The sequence below is a fragment of the Neoarius graeffei genome, chromosome 7 (assembly GCF_027579695.1).
Source record: "Neoarius graeffei isolate fNeoGra1 chromosome 7, fNeoGra1.pri, whole genome shotgun sequence".
Lineage (NCBI taxonomy): Eukaryota > Metazoa > Chordata > Actinopteri > Siluriformes > Ariidae > Neoarius > Neoarius graeffei.
The window spans coordinates 95,974,864-95,990,197 of record NC_083575.1 but is presented as its reverse complement, the minus strand read 5'-3'; the positions used below and the strand labels follow the sequence as shown (position 1 = coordinate 95,990,197).

Below are 15,334 nucleotides of genomic sequence, written 5' to 3'. Positions count from 1 at the left end.
TCTCCTGGGTGCTGCAGCCCCGTCAGATTTGCCCAAATAGCCACGTTTTTTATCATAACTTGTAAAATAGGCGCCTTCGTGAATTAATATATGGATCATCGGGAATTACTTTTTATGTTATAAAACATCGCCAAAGATGTCAAAAACGTGTCATCAGCACTTTAAATCCTCATGGAAACACTAAAACAACAGATTTCATCAGTACAATGTCAAACAATAGTCTATTCCCAACTATTAGTAAACCTAGCAGAATTACAACTGATACAGCCACACTGATTGATAATATATTTGTAAATGCAATAGAAAGCCAAGTCACAGCTGGATTACTCATAAATGACATAAGTGCTCATCTTCCTGTTTTTAGCATTTTTCAACAACTTATCAGAATGGAAAATAAAACTAATACGCACAATCACAAGTTGACTAGACTTGGAACACTTGGAGCCATCACTGCCCTCAAGGTGGAACTGAGTACACAGACCTGGGATGAGGTCCATGCCACTGGCGACCCAGATCACGCCTATGAGGCCTTTCTGTCCACCTTCCTTAAGCTTTATGACAAACCCTGCCCATTTAGAAAGTCTTCAGCTAAAAATAAAAGTAGACTAGATAAGCCATGGATTACTAAAGGCATGTAAAAAGAAAAACATCTTATATAAACTATATATGAAACATAGAACTAAAGAAGCAGAAAATAGATATAAGACATAAAAATAAACTAATAAGTATCAAGATTAAACAAGAAGGAATATTACTATAAGCAGTTAGAACAGCACAAGAACAACATTCAAGGAGCTTGGGGAGATATAATTTAATTTAGTTTAATTAAAAAAAGTACTGCAAGTACCGACTATCCAAATCATTTTATTAAAGATAATATAATTATAAATAACACTACAGAAATAGCAAATGAATTTAACAAGTTCTTTGTAAATGTTGGACCTTCCCTTGCAAAAGAAATTGTTAAACCGAGGGAAACAGGTGGCATAAATGAAAGTATTATCACTCGGAATCCAAACTCCATATTCATCAGAAGTGTACATGATGGCGAGATCCTGGAAATTGTTAGAAAATTTAAAAATAAGAAGTCTACCGACTGCACCGACATAGATATGACACTGATCAAGGATATAATACACAGTATAGTAACACCATTCACATACATCTGCAATCAATCTTTTCTAACCGGTATTTTTCCAAGCAAAATGAAACTCGCTAAAGTAATTCCCATCTTCAAAAGTGGAGACAGATACCAGTTCATCGACTACAGACCCGTCTCTTTGCTCTCTCAATTTTCAAAAATCTTAGAAAAACTGTTAGTAGGCTTGACAATTTCATAGAAATGCATAATTTACTGAGTAATCACCAGTATGGTGTTAGACCAAATAGGTCCACCTCGATGGCAGTAATGGAACCAGTGGAGAAAATCTCCACGTCAATTGATGACAAGGAATGTACTCTAGGAATTTTTGTTGACCCGAGAAAGGCATTTGACACCATCGATCATGAGTTGCTCTTGAAAAAAATGGAAAGATACGGTATCGGGGTACAGCTCATGCGTGGTTAAACAGCTAGCTCAGTGACAGACATCAATATGTACATATTAACAGTGTAAACTCACATATGGGAAAAAGTCATGCATGGAGTCCCACAAGGCTCTGTACTGGGACCCAAACTGTTTATTATGTACATAAATGATCTCTGTGATGTACTACAACACCTGAATTGTATTCTGTTTGCAGATGATACCAGTTTGTACTGCTCGGGAAAACATTTAGAGCAGCTCCGGCATACAGTAGAAAATGAGCTTACAATATTAAAGAAATGGTTTGACATTAAGAAACTGTCTTTGAACTTAAGCAAAGCAAAATTTATCATATTTGGCAATCGAAAAGCTAACAATCATATTAAAATCAAGATAAATGATGTAGAAATTGAACGAGTGTTTGTGAATAAATTTTTGGGTGTTATTACGGATAATAAACCTAACTGGAAACCACATATAGATAATGTTAAGACAAAAACATCCAAAACAATTGCTATAATGTGTAAAATGAAAACTATCTTAAATAAAAAAAATCGCTTAACATACTGTATTGCTCTCTTGTGCTCCCATACATTAACTATTGTGTGGAAGTCAAGCTAAGTTTATTTGTATTGCGCTTTTAACAGTAAACATTGTCGCAAAGCAGCTTTACGGATTTTGAACAGCTTAAAATATGAGCTAATTTTATCCCTAATCTATCCCCAATGAGCACAACGGTGGCAAGGAAAAACTCCCTCAGACAACATGAGGAAGAAACCTCGAGAGGAACCAGGCTCAAAAGGGAACCCATCCTCATTTGGGCAACAACAGACAACATGACTATAACATCAGTGTTCGAAATACCCGTCTGCAGTCTGCATTTTGCAGAATGATTTTCAAGATTGCAGAAGAAAAATTAAACAACCTGCAATTTTGCAGAATGAAAAAATCAGGCTCGGGATTCAATGGTTCTCAATTTAGCAAACTAGCGGCGCTGTAAATAAACTGAAACCTGCGCTGCGCGAACCTGACGGCGTTTTCCAGGTTAAAGTTGAGCAATATTTACGTAATACCGACGAAAGGCGACGACAACCAAATAAGGGCAGTTGCCATTTTCCGATGTAAGATTTCGTCGCTTTTAATACCCGCCAGGAGGACCCGACAACTACCTCAGCAGTGTTCGGCAGTTTCCGCCATGCATCTCCCAGAATTCAATGCGGCACAACAAACATGGCTCCCAAGAAGAGGATTGTTTCTTCGGGGCAAGAGTCTGACAAAAACGCCAAGAAAACAAGGACGATTTTATCGTATCTCGGCAAAACCAGCAGCCAGCGTGACTCCAACAACAACAGCGACAGATCGCGCGTCCGCAAAGGGGACAAAAATGAAGATGGTCGCTGCTGACTAGTTCTTATCTTGCATACATATATATTGGTAAATTGTATAGGTTTGTATATATTGTATTGTTGAATCATGCAAAATTATACTGATGGGTCATTCCGTGCCAACTCACCTAGGGGTCCCCAGGCCACCCCCTCAGATTTTGCTGGAAAAATTCCTAAATGTAGATCTATATGTTTCTACACTCTCTGCAAATTATTAGCTTTCAATTCCTCATAGTTTCCAAAAAACAGGCCTTTGAAATTTGACCCCCAAAAAGCTAAATTTGCAAAACGTGCTTTCTTCCAACTTCAGGAGCTTATAAATTTTAAAATGGATTAAACCTGGAAGCCAATATTGCAGATATTTACTAAATGGCATCCATATTTTTCAATTATGCCATCAGTTAGCCTCTGGGATGCTTATTTATCACTCTATAGGAAGCCAAAAATGGCTTTTCGGACAAAATGAGCTAAAATAGGGTGTAACTATAGGAGCTATTCTGGAAAAATGGATCAACTCAGACTTTTCTCCTCATAAACACAGTAATTATTTGGTCATTATCTGTTCATAGGTACATTTTTTCCAGGATAACACTGTTAGGTGATGAATTACAAAAGTTTTAACATAAGCCCATCTCTCCGAGGGCCCAAAAATAGCCCAGATAGATAGATAGATAGATAGATAGATAGATAGATAGATAGATAGATAGATAGATAGATAGATAGATAGATCCTTTAATAATCCTTTACAGGAAATTACAGGAAATTTTTGCCCCCCAGTTTGACGATGTGGCTAGGGGTTCAGGATCTTCTTTTTTTTTTTTCCAAAATATTGTCTCTTATAGGATGTACCTACTGACCAAATTATTTTAACGAACACCCATGGCTTCATATTTAAATCAATTTTTATGTACACAAGCTTTTTTTATGATTATTCCATTTTTCTCGTATTTATCAGCTTGTAGGCCTGAAATGGAACTATCCTGGACAGAGGTACTACAGAGTTTTATAAGCTGCCATAAAACAGTTTAGATTGTTGTATCAGAATACCTCTAGAAAATGTTTATTTGAGTAGCATCTCATTTCTTTACTACATACAGATACACACATGTACACTCTATATAATATGCATGTATACAAAGACAAAGAGTCATTTTTACCACTTTTAGAAAACTCCTTAATGCCATTTTCATCTGTCCTGACTCTTAATATCTAGTATTAAAAGGTGCATAATGTTACATCTTAGAAAACAGATCTTGAACATGCTTAAAGTCATGCTGTGACAGTTGATACTAACGTCCTCCAGATTTTATGTCGGGGGCCTCAACCACACAAAGAATGTCCAGACAGACCGGCTGACTCTGCTGTCCCTAGACTGTCACTCCATCTGGTGGTGTATGCCATAACTAACATGACTTCAGTAAACTGTTAAAGAACTGTTGGACAGGTTTTTAAATAAAACTCCAAACATGTATGGATCATGATTGAAACAATATATTTATGAATAGCAAAAGTACCGAACATTTATTACCAGTACTTTATGAGTAGAATAATCAATGTTGTCACATAACCTCACTTAAGGACCTCTTCATAAATAATTACCAGTTTGGGCCAAATTACCATTTTCAGTTTCCCATAGATAGAAAACTAAGCATTCTTCAGGCATTCTCATTCCAGAATATGAAAATGTGTATGCCAGTTTATAGATCTGTGCAGTATCACTTTTCTATATAGCTCTGTTTCAGATTTATAAGGTCCTGAATATGACAAAACAGTGATTTATGAAAAAAAGTTCATTTACATAAAAATTGATTTAAATATGAAGCCATAGGTGTTCGCTAAAATAACTTGGTCAGTTGATACATCTTATAGGAGACAATATCAAGAAAAAATTAGAAGATCCTAAACCCCTAGCCACATGGTCAAACTGGGGGGCAAAAATGGGCTATTTTTGGGCCCTCGGAGAGATGGGCTTATGTTAAAACTTTTTTGTAATTCATCACCTAACAGTGTTATCCTGGAAAAAATGTACCTATGAACAGATAATGACCATATAATTACTGTGTTATGAGGAGAAAAGTCTGAGTTGATCCATTTTTCCAGAATAGCTCCTATAGTTACACCCTATTTTAGCTCATTTTGGCCGAAAAGCCATTTTTGGCTTCCTATAGAGTGATAAATAAGCATCCCAGAGGCTAACTGATGGCATAATTGAAAAATTTGGATGCCATTTAGTAAATATCTGCAATATTGGCTTCCAGGTTTAATCCATTTTAAAATTTATAAGCTCCTGAACTTGGAAGAAAGCACGTTTTGCAAATTTAGCTTTTTGGGGGGTCAAATTTCAAAGGCCTGTTTTTTGGAAACTATGAGGAATTGAAAGCTAATAATTTGCAGGGGTTGTAGAAACGTATAGATCTACATGTAAGAATTTTTTCAGCAAAATCTGAGAGGGTGACCTGGGGAGTTTCCAGAAATTTAGGTGAGTTGGCACAGAATGACCCTAATATCCCTTTTGAAGACAGCAACAGTATTTTACCTTTATTCATAGATACTTTTGAATATTTTGTTTTCTCATACCAAGCTACACTAATACATGCTTTGTGTACATGTTATATTTTTATTTTTTTTACTAGTGCTGTGTTGCCTGTGGTGCAGACTAGCACAAAGTAAAACAGTTGCCCTGTAAGACAAAGCTCATGGGTTCAGTTCTGTAGCTCTCAGGAGTTCTGTAGCTCTCAGTTCTGCCATGATTAGTTTGTAGCCAGTTCTCTGTTGTTAGTTTAGAGCAGTGAAGCCCCTGCAGTCGTTCTCAGTTCAGTTCATGACCTTGCACTTTAGAAGCCAGGCAAACACAATGAACCCAAACGTCTTTCCATTTGCCAGCTGGGTTTTATTCCATAATGCCGTCAATTCTTTGCATCATCGTAAGATGTAACAGAGTGTAGAACTGAAACCTTGCTTTCAATTTAAAACTACAGGTTGCAGATGCAAACACTGTGAATGAAGTACATTCTGGGTAACAATCTATTGTTCAAGCGAGAAACTTAATCTTGACAAAATGTAACATGACGTGTAACATGAAAATGAATGTTTTGTTTCTTGAAGAACAGTTGTGTTCTATTTTTTATTGTGGTGATGCCTTTATTAGTATGTTGTGTGGAAGGATAATGTGTGGGTGTGATAACTAGTACATTTATGAATTAGTTGGTATACTTCAAGTTGTAGTAGCCCGCAGTGTCAGGGTGAGGGGGATGAAAGACCTGTGGAGGGATCATGGAATGATAACTTTGCTGCAGAGAAGGATCTGTGAAGACTGAAATTAAAAATAGAGTGAGAGAATAAAGAATTACAGTAATGCTATGAGTTGTAAAGCTAGATATGATGTAAATATAGGCATTATTAGGTTGAGAAGAGTGTAGTATGGAGGCTTGTGGATTTGCAGAAAATATTTCCAAATTGCAGAACAAAATTTTGACATTCTGCAATATTGCAGAACACTGGAAAAAAGTATTTCGACCACTGAACATTAACAGTCCTAACATAAAGTCAGCTTCGTTGATGCTATAAACCCCCCACTGACGGAAACCCGAGTGCAAAACCGTTCACGACAACTGCAGTCCCCAGCCACAGAAGCACCACTGCAAGAGTCCAGAGCGTCCTGCAGGCGCGACCCCCAACTGTCCACATTGGGCCGTCCTCCACAGGAGCGATGCGATGAGACTCCAACCAGACACAGGGCACCAGGATGGATCAGGCAGGTCCGAGGAGCAGAAGAGGTTCAGCATCTCGATCCCAGGACCGACATGTAACTCAGAGGGACAGATTTTGGGGGGCGGAGAAAACACAGGTTGTTAGGTATGCCCAATGTCACCTGAATAAGTAGGAGCAGTATACATATTGCACTGAGTACAAGCAGGGTCTCCGGCAACTAACTATGACAGCATAACTAAAAGGGGAGAGCCAGAAGGTAACACAGGCATGAGGGGCCCCGGGACATAAAGCAGCAGCCACTACACCGTCAACAAACTCGAGTGAGCAAGCGAGTGGGGACTGACAGCATCCATACATCCCAGTTTACCAAAACACTCTGTCTGAGGATCTTCCAGATCTACTCCTTTACCTCATAAACACCATTAACGAAAGGCTTGACTAAACAGATACGTGTGAAGCTAAGCTGAAGGAAACATGCTCTGACACCTCTCTGGGCGTGTGATGTCAGGTTAATTCAAAACCTAAAGGCAACAAAGATTATTATTATTATTATTATTATTATTGTCTGGAGATTGAAGCGATTCATGAAGTTACTGACCGATTGGCTGGCTTGCTCACTTACTTGATTGGTCATGAAGTGGCTGGTTGGATAACTTGCCTGTCTCACTCGTTTGGCTGGATCACTTCTCAGCCAATCATTACTCTTATTATAGTCACATTGTGAGTATTGACCCTTCCCACTCATGTGACCTTCGTAAACGCGACCGCCATTTTGGACATGAAGTGGACTTCGGTTCAAATCGGTTTGAATGCGAGGAAGACGACAAACGAAAAACATAAAAGAAAAAGGAGCGAGATGCAGAAAACACCTTCACTATCCAGCGACGTAGGGCATTTACAGGGTGAGCAGAGGGAGAGGTATTTGCAAAAATTGAGGTTAGCAGGCTTAGAGAACGACGTTTACCTGCAACAATAATACCTAACACACATTTAAGTATCCATCGTAAAGACATGAAACTCGTCGAGTGACGAGTGTGTTCATTGATAAGCTAACACAATCTAAAAGTAGACATACCATCACACTGCCCTGGCGCTGTGTACAGTTTACCTTCTATGGTTTGTGCACTCACTATTTGCCATTACTTTCTCCATCCGTTGTTACAGATTACAGGGAACGGCCTGGATTTAAGAGACAAATACATGTTCCTCTTGTTTTGAACACTTATTTGTAGGACAGTTACCTCTGATCTGTCCTACAGTCTACCAACAGCAAAGGAACACAACGTTAGCTAATGTCGTTAGCTAATAGCTACTACAGAAGAACAAAGAGGTTACAATGGGTTATTTTAACCTATTTGGTTACACACTCGCCACCACAAAATGTTAACAGCAATGTAATGCCTTTTCTGGCTAATTTTATTCGTCTTACCTCCAACAAAGTGGTCACTACACAAGCGTTGGTATGCCGTGGGCTGCCAATCTTTCCTGTTAATGGCCGCTATCCATCTTCTCCGTCGGTCAGCATCTGTCGGGATCCGATAAAATGATAAAGCTTGCCTTGTGTGTTGGTGGTTACTACATCCAGGTGCACAACAATATAATGGCATGATGGAAGTCTTGCTGAAAGTAAAAACTTTCTTTGATGGCTATATTCCTTTCGATGCGTTGCCGTCGTTCCTCGTTGTTGGCTGTGGTAGACTACTGGTAGTTCATGTCCAAAATGACAGCCGCATTTGTCATGACGTCACGTGGGATGGGTCAATAGTTACTAGATGTATAAAAATGGCTGGCTGAGTTGTTTGGTCACTAAGTGGCTGGCTCACTCACTTGGCTAGTCATGAAGAATCTGACTGGCAGTCTGGCTCACCCAGCCGTTGACCGCGAGGCAGTCTGGCTCACCCGGCCGGTGACCGCGAGGCAGTCTGGCTCATTTACTTACTTAGTCATTAAGCTCCTGGTTGGCTGGGTCACTTACTCGGTCAGTCAGTGGGCAGCTAGCTTACTTTCTTACTTGCTGGGTCACTAGAAATGGAGCTGGCTGACTTGCTTGCCTACACAGTTGGATACTAACTGACTGCTGACTCGGTCATTAAGCTGGTGGCTGGCTGACTCAGTCAGTCACTAAACATTTGCATTCCTGTCATATGGTGTGCACACACACACACACACACACCTTTCTGCTGTTGTTTTGTGTTCTCAGATGGACATCTCATCCTTTAATAAAAAAGAACAGGAGAGTGGTCCTCGCCTCATTCCTCCTCCTCATCACTGGACTCGGTGAGATTTAAACATACACTGTGTTCTTTTAGTGTGCATCAGGTTCAGGTGCTGAAAAGCAGAAAGCAAAGTTACAAAACCAGTTCTGCTTTACTGACTTGTCAGCACTGTGTTTATTTTGTTGCCCTGTCATGAAATCTTCACTCCCACTCAGTGTAGATTTGCATAATCTGGTTCTTGAACGTTACAGATCTCTCTCCCCGTTTCTCTTTGTTTCCTCAGCTCTGATTTTTACAGGAATCGTCCTCGAGTTAAACCCACACGCAGGTGAGATTTATAAACAGAACTCACTGCTTAAATAATCCTAAAAAAAAAGTTGTATATCTCAAGCATCTGTGAACACTGAAGATCACAATGAATTTAGCTCCAGATGATTAACACCTCCATTAATAGCTGAATGGTGATGTGTGTGGAAACATCTGTATAACTGGACATGTTTGATAATGTGTGTGTGTAAGTATGTGTTATACTGGTGGAAAAACAGTTGTGCTATATTTCTTAACAGAGATTTCAAGTGCGATTTTCTTTGTCTCTGGATTTCTTCTCTTCATTCCTGGTGGTATGTTGTTTGGACATTTATTTATTTATTTATTAAATATTAAAATATAAACCATGGAAAATGTCACACAGTAGCATTGTCAGCTTTACGATACAAAAGTTTGTATTTTGCATTAGTGAGTGATGTGCTGTATGTTCCATGTCTGAGATGCATCTTGATTTCTGATGTTATACTGTAATAGATAATAAGGTGGAAGAAAAAAAAGGCGTCCTGTTTGTAATCTGCAACAAGATTGGTAAAGGGGCTTCGATCTGAGAAAGCAGCACTTGATGTTCTCTTAATAATCTCCATCTTTTGAGTGTGTTCACTTTTCTAGCTGTTTTAATAATGAAAATATCAAGAATGACATCACTTTTTTTGGTCCATTCATAGTTAATTTGTGCTAGCAGCGCTGGTGCAAATTATTACTCTCACTCATAATCCTTATTATTCTCCTAATGTATTTAGGATGCTATTTCTCCCTCAGTTTTCAACCAGTGATCACCTAATTTCACGTGAAGAATCCCTCTGGGCTGAATTACGCTGCTGTGACTTTTGGTGCTGATCCGGATCACTGATCCAGAATGGTCCATGAAAAACGGGCTTTTTTTTTTCTCACTAAGCATTGTTTTCTATCTCTTACAGTTCCGGATCTATCGGGTTCGGTGACCAGACGTCCCAGTTTGTAAGAGCTAGTGCAAATCACTGTGACTTTAGTCCCAGTATCTATCTAGTTCTTATTATTGCTATTATTCTCCTAACATTTTTAGGATGTTATTTCTCCCTCAGATCATTCCAGTTCGGTGATCCAGATCAGCACCAAAAGTCATAGCAACGTAATTCAGCCCAGAGGTATCCTTCATGTGAAATTTGGTGATGATTGGTTGAAAACTGAGGGAGAAATAGTATCTAAAAAAACATTAGGAGAATAATAATAAGAATAAAGTTGAAAGATCCTGAGTGAGAATGACAATTTTCACCAGCGCTGCTAGTGCAAATTAAAAATGTAGCTTGTCATGTTACTGAGAAATTGCAAAGAAGCGTAAACTCCTCGGTCCTGAAGATGCCAGAAAACAAAGTGAAAGCTCCAGCTGTGCCTCTGACACTGGAGACTCCTTCCATAAATTTTAAATAAACGTCTCCTTACAAATCCACGGTTATAAATGTTTTAAAATTTGTTTACTTGGAGCGTCCGCTGTACAAGGCCCTGTGAATGAGCTGTTACTATAGAAACAATAACGTTATAGAAAATTAACCAATGCCTTCTGACTAATCACAGTCCATAACTCAACAGAGCTTTGGTGAAACATAATTGAAATGGTGGCTTGTGATTGAACAACATTTAGACTGTTAGACTTTGAGAGAACATTAGTGCAGTTATGCAGAGAACAGAATTTGAATGTTTTATTTATTTATATATGTGTGTATACACACAGTGTCATGCAAAAGTTTGGGCACCCTTGCTGAAAATGTCTGTTACTGCGAATAGTTAAGTGAGCAGAAGATGAACTGATCACCAAAAGGCATAAAAGTAAAGACGAAACATTTCTTTAATATTTCCCGCAAGATTACATTTTTATTTCCATCATTTACAGGCGTAAAATACCAAAAAATGAAAAGGACCTGAGGCAAAGTTTGGGTACCTGACATGGTCAGTAGTTAGTAACAGCCCCTTTGGCAAGTATCACAGCTTGTAAACACTTTTTGTAGCCAGCTAATAATCTTTCAGTTCTTACCTGGGGGATTTTCACACATTCGTCCTTGCAAAAGGCTTCCAGTTCTACAAGTTTCTTGGGCTGTCTTGCATGCACTGCTCTTTTGAGATCTATCCACAGATTTTCAATGATGTTTAGGTCAGGGGACTGTGAGGGCCCGGGCAAAACCTTCAGCTTGTGCCTCTTGAGGTATTCCATTGTAGATTTTGAGGTGTGTTTTGGATCATCGTCTTATTGTAGGACCCGTCCTCTTTTTAACTTCAACTTTTTTACAGATGGTGTGATGTTTGCTTCCAGAATTTGCTGGTATTTATTCGAATCCATGCTTCCCTCAACCAGTGAAATGTGCCCTGTGCCACTGGCTGCAACCCAACCCCAAAGCATGATGGATCCACACCCATGCTTCAGAGTTGGAGAGGTGTTCTTTTCCTGGAATTTGGCCCCCTTTTTTCTCCAAACATACCTTTGTACATTGTGGCCAAAAAGTTCTATTTTGATTTCATCAGTCCACAGGATTTGTTTCCAAAATGCATCAGGCTTATTTAGATGTTCATTTGCAAACTTCAGACGCTGAATTTTGTGGCTCGGACGCAGGAAAGGTTTTCTTCTGATGACTCTCCCGTGAAGGTCATATTTGTTCAGGTGTTGCTGCATAGTAGAACAGCGCACCACCACTCCAGGGTCTGCTCAATCTTTCTGAAGGTCTTTTGCAGTCAAACAGGGTTTTTATTTGCCTTTCTAGCAATCCAACGAGCAGTTCTTTCAGAAAGTTTTCTTCATCTTCCAAACCTCACCTTGATCTCCACTGTTTCTGTTAACTGCCATTTCTTAATAACATTACAATCTGAGGAAACGGCTACCTGAAAACACTTTGCTACGTTCTTGTAGCCTTCTCCTGCTTTGTGAGCATCAATTATTTTATTATTCAGAATGCGAGGGAGTTGCTTCGAGGAGCCCATGGCTGTTGATTTTAGGGACAAGTTTGAGGAGTCAGAGGATTTATACAGCTTTGAAATCTGCATCATCTGACCTTTCCTAACGAAGAATTTGAACAAGCCACAGCTCAATAAGCTAATTAAGGTCTGGAACCTTGGTAAAAGTTACCTGAGAACTCAAATGTATTGGGGTGCCCAAACTTTCGCATGGTGTTCCTTTTCTTTTTTCACTCTCCAATTGTACAAAACAAAAATAATACACACATCCTGCATAAAACGCTGAAAAGAAATGTCTCGTCTTTACCTTTATGCCTTTTGGTGATCAGTTCATCTTCTGCTCGCTGAACTATTCACAGTAACAGACGTGTAATTTTTTTTCTTCCCTCACAGTTTACCACGTGATCTACATAAGCTGTGCTGTTAGAGGACGAAGGGGATTCAAGTTCTTTTACCTGCCGTACTTTGAGAAATAGTGACTCTATCCCTCTCTTTCTTTCTCCTTCTCTCTTCAGATTTGTCCAGTGCCTTTCTTTCTTTCTTTTTTTCCATTTGTTTTAAAGTTTTCAATCAAACGCAAAATACAGAAATGAGGTGAAGCTCTATGGGTAATGCTTTACAATAAGATTCTTTAAATTCACATTAATGTATAATCAATGTGAACAAAAATCCACCATTTTTAATATTAAAGTAATTAACACTTGCATTATTCCATAATTCCAGCACTAGGTTTATTTTCAGTCATTAATGGGATAATGTTTTACAAACCTTTTGCGTTGGTTAATTTGTGGAAATTTAACATTTAATCCCACTGACCTGAGTTCAGCTAATCAATAGTTTATCATTTTATTTCCAAGGTGTGGATTTATCTTGAGTTATTGATTGAATAAGAAATAAAACACTGTGTTGTGCTGTTATGGGAAATTAATCAACATCTGGGTGGTGTAGTGTGAAGTGAAGTGGAGTTACTGTTACCTCCCTGCAAATAATTTGCCCATAACAACATGACCTCGAGTGTTTTATTCCTCTTATTCCATAGCAGTTTGCCAACTATTTTAATATTTTATTCATGAATGAACATCATTAATTTTTATCCGCTTATAGTTATGTTTAATGTTGTCAAGCATCCATGAAACAAGTTCCTGTTGCGGAAGAAATATTATTAATGCAAGAATTTAAGATTTACTTTAAATATGAACCATTTTAAACTTTAGCACAAGTGTTGATTACTTTAGCATTAATTACGGTTTATTTAATAATGTTAACTAATGTGTAAATAATGTCCGTGAACCTAAATGTAAAGCATTCCTGCTGTATTTGTGCAATTGTGATGTTAAATCCTGTGAAAAATTCTCTCATTTCAGGATATAATCTCATATCCGAGTAGCTTTACTTTGCACATGACGTATCGTAGATCCAGTTTCAGGGGCAGACACACAGCTACTGAGCTGAAATCACACTCTTAATTCACATCACTGATATGTTTCAACTTTTGTTTTATTTTAATGTAATTTTAGATATTTTTTAAAACTTTTTTAACCCTAAATTGACGGCATTGACTACAGTCCTGCTGTAGGAGCTGTTCAGAGGGAAAAAATGCTTTGCCGTGAAGAGATGGGTGTAGATTTTGAGAAGACAGTGATTATGAGCCTCATCAGAAGTCTTGAACGAAGTGAAGAAGTGCCAGATTTCCTTTCCCTGCACTGTTTTTAATCTTTAATGAACTAATACCACTAATAACATATTGTACCACTGTAAAGCTCAGTGAACTTCCAGTATGTCTGCATGGAAGAGTTATTTAAAAAAAAAAAAATTTTTTTTTAATCAGTGTGACACTACAATAAAACATTTGTTTTATAATTTGCTTTTCAGTGGGTTGTTTTTGTGCCTTGTAGCTTTTAGACTTCTGAAGCAATTCGGGGTTTCTGCATATAATGATACACTTCAATTTTCAATTGGATTTTATAAGCCGGAGGCTGAAGAAGAACTTTTAATAAAATGTACGCACTTCTGGGGGCGTCGTGGCTCAGGTGGTTAAGGCGCCATACCATGAATGCGGGCGACCCGGGTTCGATTCCGGCCCGAGGTCATTTCCCGATCCCTTCCCGTCTCTCTCTCCCGCTCATTTCCTGTCTCTACACTGTCCTATCCAATAAAGGTGCAAAAAGCCCAAAAAAAAAAAATATCTTTAAAATGTACGCACTTCTGCTCGGACTTGTGCGGAAAATCAGATTTGAGTCACTTCAACACCATGCTGTGAATATAACGATCTGTATTACAAAGATTTCAAAATACAGGTACTGGCAAACTCGATCAAAAAATGCTATGAAAGTGCTCGCAAAGGTGTCTTTTTGGTAGATAAAACATGATCATGCCCTCTAGGGTGTCCCTTACATAGATAAAATGCAATCAATTTCCCCCTAGGATGCCCCTATGGTAGACTAAATATTGTAAATTGCTCTCTATGGTGCCTCTATATGCAACCCCACATCAGAAGAAATTGGGACAGTGTGGAAAATGCAAATAAAATCTATATTTCATGGCAGATAGAATGAACCCAAGATATTTCATGTTTTGTTGGTCAACTTCATTTCATGTGTTAATATACAGCCATTCCTGAGTTTCAGTCCTGCAAAAAATTCCAAAAAAAAGTTGCAACAGAGGAAATTTAGGGTGAGTAATGCAGTAAAACAATTAAATAATGATGTAATGTGGAACAGGTGACTGTAATGATGATTTGGTACAAAATCAGTATCCAGGAAAAGCCGAGTCTTTGAGGAGTAAAGATGGGCCAAGGATCTCCAGTTTGTCCTGCAACAACGAGCTCCATCAGGAGGTGGTCCCCTGAAATGGAAGATGCCCTCAGAGACTGCTATGATATGGACTGGGATGTGTTGCTTAGCCCACACTGTGAGGACATAGAGGGGCTGACACATTGTCTGACAGATTGCCTCAACTTCTGTGCAGATGTGGTCTCCCCTGCTAAGACTGTACTGTGTTACCCTAATAACAAGCCATGGGTAACAGGAAGTCAAAGCTGTCCTCAACAGGAAGAAGGCCGCCTTCAGGAGCAGGGATAGGGAGGCGATGAAAGCAGCACAGCAGGAGGTGAAACGCTGCATGAGGGAAGCTAAGGACAGCTATAGACCCTTTTCAGTCACGTGACCTTCGTAAACGCGACCACCATTTTGGACATGTAGCGGACTTCGGCTCGAATTGGTTTGAATGCGAGGAAGGCGACAAACGGAGAA

The 15,334-nt window shown here is 38.8% G+C and overlaps 1 protein-coding gene across 1 annotated transcript in view; it reads left to right on the top strand.

Annotated features, from left to right (window-relative positions):
• The window catches only part of tmem134 (transmembrane protein 134), a 31,800-nt gene extending 17,878 nt beyond the window's left edge, over nucleotides 1-13,922 (top strand). The window contains exons 5-8 of the mRNA XM_060926592.1: nucleotides 8,822-8,898; nucleotides 9,121-9,165; nucleotides 9,404-9,457; nucleotides 12,477-13,922. Of these exons, the coding sequence (XP_060782575.1) occupies nucleotides 8,822-8,898; nucleotides 9,121-9,165; nucleotides 9,404-9,457; nucleotides 12,477-12,559 (259 nt within the window). The 3' untranslated portion in view covers nucleotides 12,560-13,922. The remainder of the gene's footprint in view (nucleotides 1-8,821; nucleotides 8,899-9,120; nucleotides 9,166-9,403; nucleotides 9,458-12,476) is intronic.
• Nucleotides 13,923-15,334: the final 1,412 nt, after the last annotated feature.